The sequence below is a fragment of the Netta rufina genome (genome assembly GCF_964035555.1).
Source record: "Netta rufina genome assembly, chromosome: 8".
Taxonomy (NCBI): Eukaryota; Metazoa; Chordata; class Aves; order Anseriformes; family Anatidae; genus Netta; species Netta rufina.
In genome coordinates this window covers 3,866,110-3,881,095 of record NC_140131.1, presented here as the reverse complement: position 1 = coordinate 3,881,095, position 14,986 = coordinate 3,866,110, and the positions used below count along the sequence as shown (strand labels likewise).

At 38.8% G+C, this 14,986-nt stretch overlaps 1 protein-coding gene across 1 annotated transcript in view; it reads left to right on the top strand.

Moving 5' to 3' along the window:
* Positions 1 to 14,986, top strand: part of FGGY (FGGY carbohydrate kinase domain containing) — a 138,078-nt gene that overhangs the window by 49,154 nt on the left and 73,938 nt on the right. Inside the window, exon 6 of the mRNA XM_084291001.1 lies at positions 1,865 to 1,980. Within this exon, the coding sequence (XP_084147127.1) occupies positions 1,865 to 1,980 (116 nt within the window). The remainder of the gene's footprint in view (positions 1 to 1,864; positions 1,981 to 14,986) is intronic.

Here is a 14,986-nt window from a genome sequence, read left to right as displayed (position 1 = left end):
TATTAGGGTTTTAGTGGAGGAGAGGTATGCACTGTCGCATCGTTTATAGGGTATTTCTATCAGGTGAGTAGGAAGCTGTGCCAGGGGTGTTTGTTGAATTTGAAAGCAGCAGACTCCATTCTCTTAGCAACCTCCTTTTCAAAAGGAAAGATAATAAACTACAATGGCATCTTTACCAGCAGATGTTTTGTCTCTCTGTTTGACTGCACAGTTAGTATTTTGAGTATCTAGTTGGGTTGCAATGTGTTTATAGGTGTGGGTTCTAGGTGTTTACATACTTGGCTTGCTTCAGACACCTCTCTAAACTTTGCTGCTGTCTTATTTTTAAGTTTTCTGAAGGCAGCAATCTTCCAGTGTTTGTGTGTGGTGGGATTGTTGTCCAGGGCTGGTTTTCCTGGGTATTATGGTAACATAGCAATATGTAATGCAATGAGACTTTTAGTTGAGTTCTCCTTACTTAGGTCCCTAGGTAGTTCACATGGTAAAAAAAAAAAAAAAAAAAAGGCGGGTTTGCTTTAATTCAGAAAATATTCTTTGTAGAAAGGATTTTTGTGTTAGTTTTACTAAAGCATTTGATCTCTTTCTTGCAAAACTGTTCAGACGCTTTGGTAAAATTCAGTTTGTGCTGAAGATGCTTGCTGAGATTATAAAATCCTAATAAAAAGTATACATCTGTGAAAGTACACCTCAGCTGAAAATGAGTCATAAATAAGTTATCTTGTAAGATACCAAAGAATGAATCCCTTAAAGGGGCTTTTCTCCTCAAGAACAGTTATGATGTTGTGTTTCAGAGATGCATCACAGCTGTCTTGTTCTTGGTGGTTCAACAGTATTCTGAAGATTAAAGATAGCTGAAATTTTCAGTCGTAGTTAGTATTATTAATACCTTCTACTTTACTGACTTTTCAAGCACAATTAAATACTGATGTTCTGAGATGGTTCTTAGTGTTCAGACAGACAACAGTTGGTTAGATACTAAATCTTCCAGAACATTATTCATGTTTTGGGGCAAATGGGAGGTTGGGGATATGGATCACTTTAGGAGGGGGAAAAAAACTGTTCCAATAGCGTTTGTACACATGCTGTTGTGTTTTGTTTATATTCTGCTCCTGTACTCTGCCCTTGTGATGCTTTGCTGTCACAGTGAAGTTCACCATCGTCTTATCAGGAACAAGACCTGAAACAAGAGCTTAACGTTGCACTCACTTGCATCATGGCTAATGCTATTTCAGCATGTCACTGGTCTGTCATCAGCTTCTGCTGAGATACAGACCCGATGATAGTGGTACTTGAACATATGCTGTAACAGAAGCTCCTGTAGTTGCATGTGATTTTGCTCGTACACATTCACCTGATAAAGGCATTTTGTACCTGCAGGTATTGAAGCAATGCTATTTAATCTAATTATCAGGGCATACATCATGTCCTGCAACTTGTAATTCAGCTTGAACATAAGTAATAGAAGGTTTTTCTAAGGACACGCTGTGTGTAAAACACTGCTATTTATGTACAGCCTGGAAAAGCAGGAATCTTTCCTCGAGCTGCTTGCTGAAGAGCTGTTATGTTCATGCTATACTGTCTTCTATGCATGTGTGTGATCTGTTATTTGACTTATTTATGTAATGAAGTGGCAAGACAATAAGCTGTGTTAGCAGGAAACAATCTCAAACATAGGGTCCTTTTAAAGTTATCTCAAGGCATACACTCCAAACTGTAACATATTTTTGTTTTGGTATTAGCATTATGCTTGGAACTTTTGACCGGTCAATGAAGAGATCATTTTGCACAACTGTCTTTCTAGTCACAACTTTAAAATCATTTGTGTTCATTTTCCTGATTCTGTGCATATATTGTCTCTTTTCAGGTCCCTCTGTACGTTAGTTTGCAAGTGGACGTACACTTCAGATGGAGGTTGGGATGACAGTTTCTGGAATATCATTGGTTTGGAAGATTTGGTGAAGGATAAGTACGAAAAAATAGGTATATTGGGGGGGATTCTTTTATACACACACACATATAAAAACCTTTAGCTGTATTACTGTGATTGTCAGCAGGAGTGTGGAAGGCCTGGATGAATCTTCGGATGGGTTGATACCAAGGTGGGATGCCTATAGGTGATAGCTTTCCAAAGTACACTTTTTTACTTGGCATTGTCATGAAAAATTATTTTTCAATTTTGTATCTCCTAGCCTTTCATTGCTGCTCAATCTCAATAACAGAGAAGTAAGTGGGGAGCCTCAGCAGTTGATTGTATGAAGGAAGCACAATATATTGGTATATTGGATGGCAAGCTACAAAAAATAAAATAAAAAAAAAAAAGATATATATACACATATATATATATCTGCTACTATTAGCATGTTTTGTAACCTATACCAATCTCTCTTACAGTAATTTTCCAAAAATGTGCTACTTCTGCTTGTTAGTATCTTCATGCTGTTTCTTCACTCTCTTAGAGCATAAGTTTAATTAGAATGGTAGCCTTGCTAATAGCAATTCCTACAGCAGATATTCATTAAAAGTCCATAATGTTAATATACCAGAAAATTTCCAGGATAACTTTATTAGACTTTCCCTGTTAAGTTAATGGACTTCTAATGGATGTCCTAAGCAGACATGTCATTAACAAGAATATTACCAGACATGAATTAAAATATGCTCATTCATCAAAGTTAATTATCTGAAATTTCCTTTGATTTTTTTTTTTTTATGTCTAGCACTTTGAACAAGTTTGTACAGCAGTTTAAATGCAGCAACATGAAAAAGAAGTGGCAAAGGGAGGACTGTAGGGAAATGAAATATAAAGAAATCCATAAGCTATTCTGATCATTACAAAATGTACTATAAGCCATTTTCAGGTGTATCAGATAATTGTACTTGAAAGCTTCCTTGAATAGATTTCAACAATTCCTCCTGCCACTGAAACAGCTTATGCAAAGGTCTAAAACCTACTAGAGCATAAGACTTCTAGCTTCCTGAGGTTTTTGTTTGAATACAATTCTTGTAACATCTATCACATGTGGCTTTTAGCAAATATTCAACAAATTAAAGTAAGACTTGCAATAAATTCATGTTTTTACCAGAAAATTGAACATCTCAGCAGCGGATGGTCTTATGGAATAGTATTTTTAAAATAAATTATTTATGAAGTGTGAGTTAAAGTTTTAATTCAATATTTATGCAATGTACTTCAAAGGCAGTGGAAAGCAATTTGCCATTTAAGTAACTAAACATACATGTTTCAAATGATATTGTAGTCATTAGAAAAAGGGCCTTGGAGTGATGGAAGCCTCATAAAAGTTATCTGTCTATGGCTCAAAATTTGGCAAGACAAAAACAATGAATTTCAAATATCAGGTTTACATTTTTTTAAAGCACAATATTTACAAAACAAATCAGTAAATTAGCTTCTGTTGACAGGCACTTCTTGAAAGGAAAACAATAATTCCTTAGTTAATGGCAAAAGCATCTAGTTCCCTGGGCAATTGCATTGATTTTCAACAAACTCCACATAGAATACATGGGTACATGTCTGCTGGAACTGGAGGAACAGAATATGACCTAGAGAATTACATCAAACTGTAGGCTAGAACTTGAAGCTTCTGAAAAGTACATACTGTAATGCACCTTGAAAATTCACCTTTTCAGATCCTTGGGCTCATTATCTTATGCATATCTAAAGTATAAGATGCTTCTTGTTTTGTATAATAGCACCGAAACCTGGCCTCAGGTATAATACATGGTTATTTCCATGACCTATTTTTCTGACCTTGCCTTTTTTTCAAAAAGGAAGCTGTTACATTCATTATACTCAGCTGCGATAAAATCTAAAAGCAGGACAGTGACCTTCATTCACATGCCTGTGAAGAGGGAGTAAGGAGCTCCCTGTATGAATGTGGAAAACAGACAGCAATTACTCTTTAATTCCTTCAAGTTCAACTTCTAAGCTGTGCCTGCTAGTCTCTTGGTAGGATCTAGCCTCAGAAGGAGACAAAAAGACACCAGAACAAGCCAACTCATTCCCTGCCCCCAAGCTGCCCCACAAGTCTGAGGTCTGTCTTGTGTGCTGGGGAAGTGTGTTTTATCTGCCACCCCAAATCTTATCAGTGTCACTGTATGGGAGTAGTAACATCATTCCGGTGAAAGTTGGGGTTTTTGTTTGGTTTAATGAGTGTTCAGCATTACTTGACGTGGTAAAGGTACTTTGAATGAGCTCAGCTTATTTAAATTACTCAGGACAGTGTAGGTGCAGCTACCAGGGAAGTGCCAGTCACTCCAGCAGCACTGGTCGATCTGCAGCTAAAACGGTCTTGTATTTTGTGGAAGCAAGGCTCCTAGCAGCTCCAGAGGTGTCAGCAGTGGTGGCGAGGCAGCATCGCTGCACAGACCTCCTCCCAGGAGCCCACAGACACTCTACTGAGCACAGCAAACCCAGGCTTATGCCTTGCACAAACTCAGCTGAGGCTATATTTCTAATACCACTTCAGGGCACTGTCACATGAAGTGAACAACCTCAGCTGCTGTTAACTTCAGCACATTAAACAAATTGCTTTCCTTTTGTATAACTAACTCGTGTGCACTTTCAGGAGGCGTATAATAACGTGCTGCACCCAACAGACCTGAATCCTAAGCAGTGCACTTGGCTGCCTTGCAGATTAAGGAGCCCAAAATTGACAGATAACCTCCGTAGGAGTAGGTTGGAGGGGAACTGTACATGGTCAAAAACTCCTCCTCAAATAAAAATAAAAACAAAACCCTAACAAGTCTGAAGTAATTCTTGTGGAATTTCCCTTTTTGTTCTCCTGTAGGGCTTGCCCAAGCCCACATGCCTCTGCTCAAGGTTTGTTTAGCTCAAATACAAGGATGGATTTTAATGCCTGCACATTCACATTGAAAAGAGAGAGAATATTTTTTTCCCATATCTGTCCTAAAAGATTAGCAGCAGTAGGCTCTGAATCATAGTTTTGTTGTAAACAAAGCAAAAATCACAAGATAAAATTAGCTGAGACTTTTTTTTTTGAAAAATTACCAATTAAAAATAGGCAGAAAAGCTGCGCATTTTTAAATCTGTAATTGATACTAGTATTGTTTCCAATCAGACAATGAATCGCTATGACTGGAGGTTTTTTTGAAGTAGCATTAGCTTTCACGACACTGAAAATATTTATGGAAATTACCTGAGAAAAACTTATTTAATGTAATTTTTTCTTTATTCTGATAAATACACTTTTAAACATCACTTTTAAAATGTCTTGCCCTTTAAAAATATATTTACTGTAATCAGAGCGCTGCTTGTGGTTCCAGGTAGCATGCTTCTCGTAGTTTCAGTTTAACTTAACATATAACCTTGTTGATAAGGGTGACCCTCACTTCTGACCTTTTGCATCTTCCACCAGTGTTTCCCACATCAAAGTGTGGGTTCACATATGAAAATTCCCAGGCCTCTGACATTCTGCATTTCTCAGAGCAGGCTAACCTTTCAGGGAATCCACATAAGAAGTTGTTTGTGGTCCCTTCTGTACATTGTGAATTTACTGAGCATTTTTGCGAAGGTAAAGATTTGTATCTGGAAATACTGCAAAATTTATTGATCTCATTAATTTGCCCACCGTGAGAGCAGACGATGGCTTGTATTCAAAACCACTGTGAAAATGCTGTGTACTACAGGCATTAGCATTTATCTGCTGTGGCGAAAGTGCATGATGAGTATCTCTTTGTGGTATTATAAAACCTAGAAAGACATTAACAATTCCGTTAAAATTTCATGTACTATAGACCTCTTAGGGTACCGAAGCGTGTATTCCATTTGGAGGAAAATGCCTGATAAATTTCCACCACAACCCTCTACTTCAGGGGCTACTTAAGGGACCAAATAATGATTTTTTATTGAATGGTAATATTTTATGCCAGGTCTCTTTTTTTTTTTTGCTGAAAATGGCTCAATTTGTCTGAGAGAACATTGCAGGTACTGCAGGGTAGGTTTCAGCGTTCTCATAGATTGTGTGTTGAAGGCTGAAATACTGATCCTTTGTAAACAGCAGCTTGTTACCTTCTTTCATCTGTGATGGCACACTGATTTTATTTATTTTTAAAATATATATATTGTAAATAGACTTAATTCTTGGAAATACAGCCCTTCAACATAATGATTTTTCTAAACCCACTTCCCAGCCTTTCCTGAGTAGGCGTCTAGAGCCACATCCTCAAAAGCGAATAAATACGTGGCTGATAATTATAAGATCTTTGTGAACATCTGAGGCAGAACTGAGGGAAGTATTTGGATTGCTTAAATCTCACAGGTTTTATGGAAATTCAGTGTCTGCCTTGAACTTAAGAGTACTTGAAATTAATATACTAATGAAAATGACTGTTGCACGCACAGATTGTGATGTCACAAGATTGGATTTTGTAGATGATTACCATTGCCAATCCTGTTCATAAAATTATAAAACATTCTTAAAATTTTATTGCTTTTTTTTCCTGAATTTTCACATCACATAGTCTGGAGATCAGTTGTATTCCTGTCTTCAGGCAGCACATCTCTCGCTGTTTTTTGTCTCCGAACTTGTAGTTTCTCTTTATTGGCTTTAGAGTAAGGCTGTTAGAATTCTTTCATGTTTGATTTTGACTTTGCAGGTGACGGTGGTGTAAGGAAGAACACCCTCTGGTCCTTCTACACCCCTCTGCTTAAATTCCGTTCTGGGTCTGCTACCCATTCATCCTTATAGACAGCCTCAGAAGCTTTCCCTTTTCCCCCAGCTCAGAATGCTTTCCCTTTTCCACAGGTTGTTTCTTTTGATTTCCAGAAGGAAATGGTCAATCTATTAGTTCAGCCAATTTTCTATCTTTTCCAAGGCCTTTGATGCCAGATCCTCCAGTGTATGTGAGGGATTTCCTTGGAGGCTGGGAGAGACAGATTTTTTCAGGTCAGTTTGTAACTGCCAGGTCTTCATAAAACTGGATTGTAACAGTGAACTTCAAACACCACGCCTTGCAAATAATAGAGAACAGTAGGAAAAAAGTTTCTCTTAAGTATAGAGTCCTTTTATCTTTCTTTTGTATTTTCCTATCCCAAATAAATTAAACATGTTACAATTTTGAACAAAATTAAAAGGATGAATCACAGGATATTTACACTTATATGCTGTCAGAATCCATGGAATTTACAAGTGAAGAGTGTTCCAAATATCCTAACATTTTTCTGGCTTCCTGTCATTTCAACGTGTCCAAGAGCTGCAGCAACTGTGAAGGAGGTGAAACTGGCACAGTGCAAAGAGGTTTTAGGGTGTCTCCTTCCTCAAAGCTTGAGGCATTATTTCATAATATATGATTCAGCAGTAAGATGTTAAAAATATTTTTTCTCAGAAAAGCAACATACTCTTGTGATTATTTTTTTTTCTTCTTAATTTTGACATCACTGAATCATATGAATGGTTGAGGTCAGAAAGGACCCCTGAGGATCATGTAGTCCAGCCCCCCTGCTCAAAGCAGGGTCATCTCAGCAGGTTGCTCAGGGCTGTATCCAATTGAGTATTTTTGTTTTCTTTTCTTTTTTGTTTTTTTGAGTATTTCCAAGGATGGAGACTCCAAAGTCTGTCTAGGCAGGGCAGCCTTTCCCAGTAAACACATTTGTTTTTGTAGTTAAATGTATCTTAATCTATGTAAGCTTGTGGAAATTTCCTCATGTCCTGTTGCTGGGTGGCACTAAGAGTCTTGCCCTGTCATCTTTACTCCCTCCTATCAGATATTTATACACGTCGGTAAGATCTCCCTCCAGAGCCCTCTCATTGCTGGGCTTAGTCTCAGCTCTCAGCCTCTGCTTGCGTGACGTGCCTCTGTTGTTGCTGGGGCCATTCTCTGGACTCGCTCTCTTACATCCATGTTTCTCCTGTACCGTGGACACAGCACTGCAGATGTCATCTCACCAATGCTGAGTAGGGAGCAAGGATCATCTCCATGAGCTTGGTGATGCTAATTCTGCCCAGGATGCCATTGCCTTTGTTGCTGCAAGTGCACTTTGCTGGCTTGCATTTGACCTGATGCTTACCAGGAGCTACAGGACCTTTTTGTTGTTTTTTTCTTTTTGTGATTGTCAGCTTCCAGCCTCTTCTGGTGCATGGGGTTCTTCCACTGCATGCAGGACTTCCCTTGCCCGTTTCTTGAATTTCATGCATGTCCTGTCACCTGAGTTCTCCACGTGAGATTTTCTTGCTCTTTCTGATAACTGCTCTTCAATAGGCTGGATTAAACTGCTTCAAAGTGAATAAGACAGCTCAGGTCTGTCTCAATGCCTTTCCTGAGTGACAATTTTTAATTCCTCTTCCACTCTAAGGAAGGGAACCATCAGTCATCCTTTTTGTTATCAGGCTGAGTTCTGCTGGCAGAACTGTACCTTTCCAGTTCTCCTATCTCATGCAAGAAGTGAGGAGTACCGTGCTGTGTTCTTTCATCTGCAGGCTTCATTGTGGGTTAGATGACTAGTATTAAAAGCTTAGAGCTTTCAATAAATAAATAAATAAATAAATAAAACTACCTGCTGTGGACTCCTAAACTTCTTCCTATAAAGTATGAAAGCGAGGAGCTTTTTCTCTGAATTTTTGACTTTAATAGTAATACCTGAAGCTTTGTAGCAGACTTTGAGCCTGTTGTGATTGCTTAATATTTAAATCCGTTAACATCCTTTTTCATACAATTCTTAAAAAAAGAAAAAAAAAAGCAAAGCAGAAGAACCAAAAAAAAAGAAGAAGAAACAAAACAAAACATCCGTTCCCAGAAAAGTTGTAGGTCATTTCTTCTTTTTACCTGGATCATCATCTCTCTGGTCCTGATTTGTTCATCGCCTTTTTTTTGCTCAAGCCTCATGCTGAGATGATTTTTAAAACAGAGATGTCTGCTTTGAGTCAGGATTTATAAAACCAGAAGGGCTATTTCAAACAATTTGCTGACATCCTCTAAGTCAGAGGCTGTTGTACTCCCTGAAATTGATGTGTAAGTAGTTTAAAGTGTATCTTAGAACCAGTCTTGACTCTATAATTTTCTGTGACAGAGCCCACTTCAGACATAAAGGTTGTTGATTGTTAGTTGCTCTCATTGCTCAGAATTAATGACTTAATTAAATAATTCATTTTTTATCTAAATTTTAACTTCTTACTCTGGTCTGCCAGACTGTAGTGACATGCCTGACCTGCACAGACTGAAATTTTCTGCTAAAGAAAAACACTGAGCTACTCAAGGTTTTTCACCAAAACCCTTATGTGAACTATCATACTTCTCAATCCCTATAATTGCTTTTCCGACTCATTTCTGAACCCTTTATAATGCATCAGTATCTTCTCAGTATGGGTATTAGAAGTGGATACCGTGTGAATGTGGTGGGGAATAAGACTGTACAAGTATCAGAAGCTTAGCTGAAAGATTCAAAAGCATTCTTTCAGTAACTGATTGGGTTATTTTTGGTCTGTCATTTCTTTCAGTTTTGAAAAGGGGTAATTATTTCTTCAAAGAGGAGATGCTATCATTTGAATTACATTTTAAAAAAATACAGTAATAAAAAAACATTCTGTTATGTAGTAATCCATAATTAGTACAAGTTAAATTGCCTGTACAATCTAAGTGATGTATTGTACCAAACCAGAGTCTGATTACTTGCAACTCTGAAAGTACAGCAATAGTCACGTCATCTACACTGACGATGCTTGTTGAGGTACAGTATCTGGAGAGACTGTAAGGAATATTGTACTGTGAGGTGTCAGAAATGGAAATAATCAACATACTGAAATTACTGTTTCCAAGCAGAAATGTGAAGTAAGGCAGCCAAGTTTGGATGCGAATACACTACACCTAGTTATGTCGCCATCTAAATACATGTGCTGTATAGCTGTATGCATGTCAGCCTAGTGAGTAGTGAACCATGCATTACACGGAATCTTCATTCTGCACTATTTCACTGAAATCTAGTAAAGACAACCCAACCACGTCCATCAATGTACATGCCTAATGATCCAGTGATGCAGAATGCTGTTTTTTCTTTTTCTTCTTTTTCTTTTGACCTTCAACCAGGAAAGCTTTCCATTTATACATGAGGTAGCTCTTTTTAATTTGGACAAGAAGGATATGGTATTTGTTGAAGTAGGCACCTATGGTCTGCAGACCAATTTACTTTTCAGCCTAATGAATGACAATCTGCCTGTTTTTGCCCGTATTTAGCAACCTAATGTCCGCGTTAAGTAATTCCATGTTAGGTAGTTGAGCTGTAGTCCAGTGGAAGGCATAAGCTGTATGGGAGGGTGGGATGGAAAGGACCCAAACTAGACTTGCCTCAAGCTACTGTGGCAGTTCAGATAGACAGAGATTAATTTGGAACTGAAGAAAGCCAAAATGATTTTGTTTAACCAGCTGGTTTTCTCACTTTTAAATAAGGTGGCCTATAGTATCACAATTTGTTTGGGTTTTCCTCAAAGAAAATTCTCAAGTTTTCAACTACCACGTGGGAAATTTTATGGAAGATATTTCCATGTTAAAAACAAAACACATCTAACCATTTCTAACACTCTTCTAACCACCATACTTTCAGTCCTAAGAAAAGTGAATATTATATTCTAGTCCACATTGTTATCCCATTTCCCTCATCTCTTAATGATCCTGTTTCTGCCCATCAGCCAGGTTTAAAAATTGCAGAACAGTCAGTCACACCTCAGTTAAATGTGAGTATTGTATGTAATAGGGTGGGATAGTGAGTAATATATTTCATGTAGGTAGGGCTGGGATGACATAACGGAAGATTTATATCACTCAGGTTCCTTGCATATCCCAGAATTCTGGCATTCTGTGATGCTACTATTATAAAGCACAAATATCAGAGATTGCCTGCAAGCTATGCAATGAACTAAGCACCTAAATGTGCTATTCTAGATATTACAAAATCTTTGAAGAAAATGCCCCACAAAACCTATAATAATGCATCTCAGAGAAGGGAAAAATACTCTTACATAACTTATTATGAGATCCATTTGGATGGATGGTCCTTCTTTGTACTGGGCTCCAGTTTCCCGTGATGCTTATTTTGCACCATTTTATTTAACTAAATGACTTTCCTAATCCATGCGGTAAGTCATTTATTTAACAGCATATTTATTTTGCGTGTTGGCTTTTAAATTAAAAAGCATTTATATTGACCAGTTTTGGAGGAGTATTTGTAAAAGTTAGGATGTGTCCTTTGGCTGGGCTTCTTTCTGAGGCTGCAGGGATTTCAACAAGGGATTTTTACATCCCTTCACGTTTGCTGTGTCAAGTTAGTGAAGAAATGGGACAGCCCCTTTACCTTTTTTTTTCTTTTTTTTCCCCTGTATCTTGATGCACATATGCAGCCAAATATAATTGCATATGCAGCGCAACTGTGTTGTGCGTGATGGAAGGAAAGCTGTTCTGGAGTGAGCAGGTATGTCATAGCTGAGTCAAGCAGACTCCTGCTGCGCTCTGCTTTTATTGTTTGAAAAAGGTCTATGTATGAAAAAAAAAAACTACTTCTGTTAAATATTAGTAAGACTGTACAGTGAATTTTGATCACCAAAGTTGACTGAAGATGTATTGTCTGTCTGGTGTGTTACGTCTGGTAAATAGCTAGTTGCTGTGGAAACTGCCTGAAAAGGTAGAGGGTCACTGGTACCACATAAATTCTTTAAACAAAACCTGATCATAGCAAATTCGAACATTAGTCTTCGAAAAAGGATAAAAGAGGAGGAAGAGATTCAGACAGCTTTTTCCTTTTGTAAACTTGCTGCTTTATAGGGGAAAAATAGCTAGAAATAGTACGTCTCACAGAAAATGAAAAGGTTGTGGAGGCACTGCGTTACTGAAACAGCTGTACGAATGTGAAAGAGAAAGTTCTCCAGCTTCAGCCATTATGGGTTTGTTTGGGTAGGTCTAATTTTGGAAATCATTATAGCAAAGGTAAGTGACTTGCACAGGAGACTACTGTAAACAAAAGACTCGATGCATTTACTTTGGCAGGAGTCTTGAGGAGACTCGTTCCTTTCACTGCCTCTTTTACACAGCCTCCTGTAATGCCCTCACTGACGGCCTCTGTGTGCAGGCGGTTCTCATTTCCCTTCCTCCCTCTCTGACAGCTTCTTTCCCTGACAGGTAGGATTTAAGGGTGGCAGCACCTGCTGCTGAAGTCCTGCTGGGTAGCTGTGTAATGCCTTTGTTTTTGTGCTAGCTGTCCCTTGACTTTTCAAGCCTCTGCCTTTTGCTCAAGAAAGAATCTCCTCATTCTCTCCTAGCCTAGTCCTGAAGTACCACCTGTTACAAATCCTTTGCTTTTTAGTTGTGGCTCCTCTTTGGTTGCTTTTTATGTTTTGGTTTGTTTGTTTTGTTTTTATCATTTCATAGCTTTATACTTACAGACTGTAGGCACACTGATGCTTAGCTGAGTTTTCTCGTTTTTTGGTGAGGAGTAAACCATGGGAGTGATAATTCCTTTTCTAGGTCTTGGCCCATTCCACACCTACTTACTCACTCTTGTGTGGGTGGGGAAGCAGCTCTTGTGATGACAGGAGTGGCCATGCAGAGCCTGCTTTTTCTCTTTTATAAAGCTCCTTAAGAACATAGGCATGTAGCAGAGCATTCAGGGATTTCTAGATGAAGTAGAGGGGCAGAGTCGGTATTCTGGCTGCTGCACTCGCTTGCTGGCACCTCCCTGCTGCACTCCCTGACCTGGGTGATGTAGGAGACACCTCCTCACACTCCTTGTAGTGGGTGTCTTCTGCGTGCCATCACTTCCCAGGTGGTCAGGAAGCGTTGCTTTCAGTCGAGAAATTGCTCAGCTCTACCTAAAACAGGCTGGCCAAACCTTACCTTTAATACATTTATTAAAATACAAGTTTATTACGCTGTATCTCCAACGCACAGGAACCCATCCCTGGACACGTCCTCAACCACTTGATGCCCATGGGGGACAGCAGTGCTGCTGGTCACTTTGATCTATCGCTGGTGCCAAAGGAATCAATAGGGTCATTTGCTGCTGCTGCCCTTAGAAGCAGCACATTCTCTTTATCTCTGCAATTGCTCCCTTAGTGCTTATTAACTAGGAATACAATAATTGAGAAGCTGGTAGGAAAAGATTTTTTTTTAGTAGCTCTGATCTCTAAAATGGAGCTTAACCACATAATAATAACACATTAAAATATTTGACCAGTATGACTGATACAAACAAGCTGCCAGTGGAATGGAGTGCCTGGAAAGAGGTTTTATATCAGATTGCTTTCATCTCGTGCTGTATATACAAGGTATCTGGCTGCTTTCAGGTCATGTAACTGGTTCTGAAGAAAAAGATGTGGTTTTAGCTGCATGAACTCTTTTGAACTTCCTTCCACCTGCAGGGTCTTTGAATGTCAGGTGAAGCACACAACTTGGATTATTTTCTGATGTCTTAAGAAACCCAAAGACAACATACAACTTTTCTTAATGAGAAACATCCTGCTCTCAAAACTTATTGAGGGGAGAAATCACAAAAGATACACCTCTTGTAACAGCTAGCACAATTGTTTGTGTTTACACCAGGAATTAATAAAATGTAGACTTCTTTTGATGTAGAAGATAGAGAAATAAAGAGATGGAGAGATGAGATGTAAAGATATTATCTCTTCCTCCTGTATAAGTTAGTGGAGAGTGATGACTTCTGCTTAGTGTGCCTAATAATTGAATATAAACCCAAAGCCAAGTCAAAAGTTTTGGCCATACATATTTGTTTTAAATTTCCAGTATGAGATTCAGCCTGACATTTCAGAGACAGAGGTGTGGCCGTTGACAGAACAGAAACTCTTGGCACAGCGAGCACGGAGTGGTTTGCGTGCTGTCTGCAGCAAAGGCAAAGGTCTTCTGCCACGGTGATGTATAAAAATAAAGACCCACTTTCCACCTGTGAATTTAATATTATAACCTTCTTTTCAACAAACAGTAAGGTAGCATAACTATTTTTAGAAGATAATGCTCATGGGCATTGGTGTGTTCCTGCTAATTTATGATACGCTTTTCCCCTTAATTGACCTCTGTTGTGGACAATGTGTTGCTTCCTTTCTACACATCAAAATGCTTTTTAGGTGTAACATTCTCACTTGAATCAACTGTGAAAGTAGGCTTTTCTTTCTTAAAAAGGAGTTTTGTCAACTCTGCCCTGAAGATTTGCCGAACTGAGTAATGCTAAAGATATGTACTATTAAATGAGCACGTCTCCAACTTAAAGCCATCGTATTGGCAAGAAGGTGTATGAGAGCTTCTGCTGTGGCTTTCACTGCTTCTCACCCACCAAATCTTTAGATAAATAAAGGTGTGTGTGTGATTGCAGGAGCTGCCACTTATTGCTTTGGCTTTGGTTAGACTCAGCTGCCAGAGAGGAGGCTGTTGGGTGCGGGAGAGTCCTTAAATTCAGAAAGTTTCATTAATTTATTTTTTTTTCTAACTCCTGAGTTACCTCTATCACCATAGTTTAATTACTGAACAATATCTCTTTCAGCTAGAAAAAATTAACTATGTCATGATAGTGGAGGCCAATGCAGACGGGACCTGACACAGGCTCCTTGGTGTCAAGGCAGAGGGAAGGGTTGCACCGACTGTGCTTGGAGTGACCATAAAGTTCTTCATACTTACAGCAAAGTCCCAAAACTGGATGATTTATGCCTACGAGGAAGTAGAGCTGCAGTAGCAGGAATTTGATGGTTTAGGCAGTTTCAGAGTTTCTGTTGTTAGCCACCTTATTGCTAGTGGAAACTCTCAGAAAGGGTAGAAATCGGAAGGAAAAAAAAATTGGTCATTGTCTTATACAACAGGAGTTGCGAGCATGGGCTGAGCTGAATCCCATTCCTGCACACAGGGAATGGCTGCGGGCAGTGTAGTCAGCAGCTACCCCAAGAACTTGGAATTTCTGCACAAGTATTTCGTATCTCCTGGAAAGGTGCCAAGCAGAATGTAATTGCTCGTGGCAAAATCT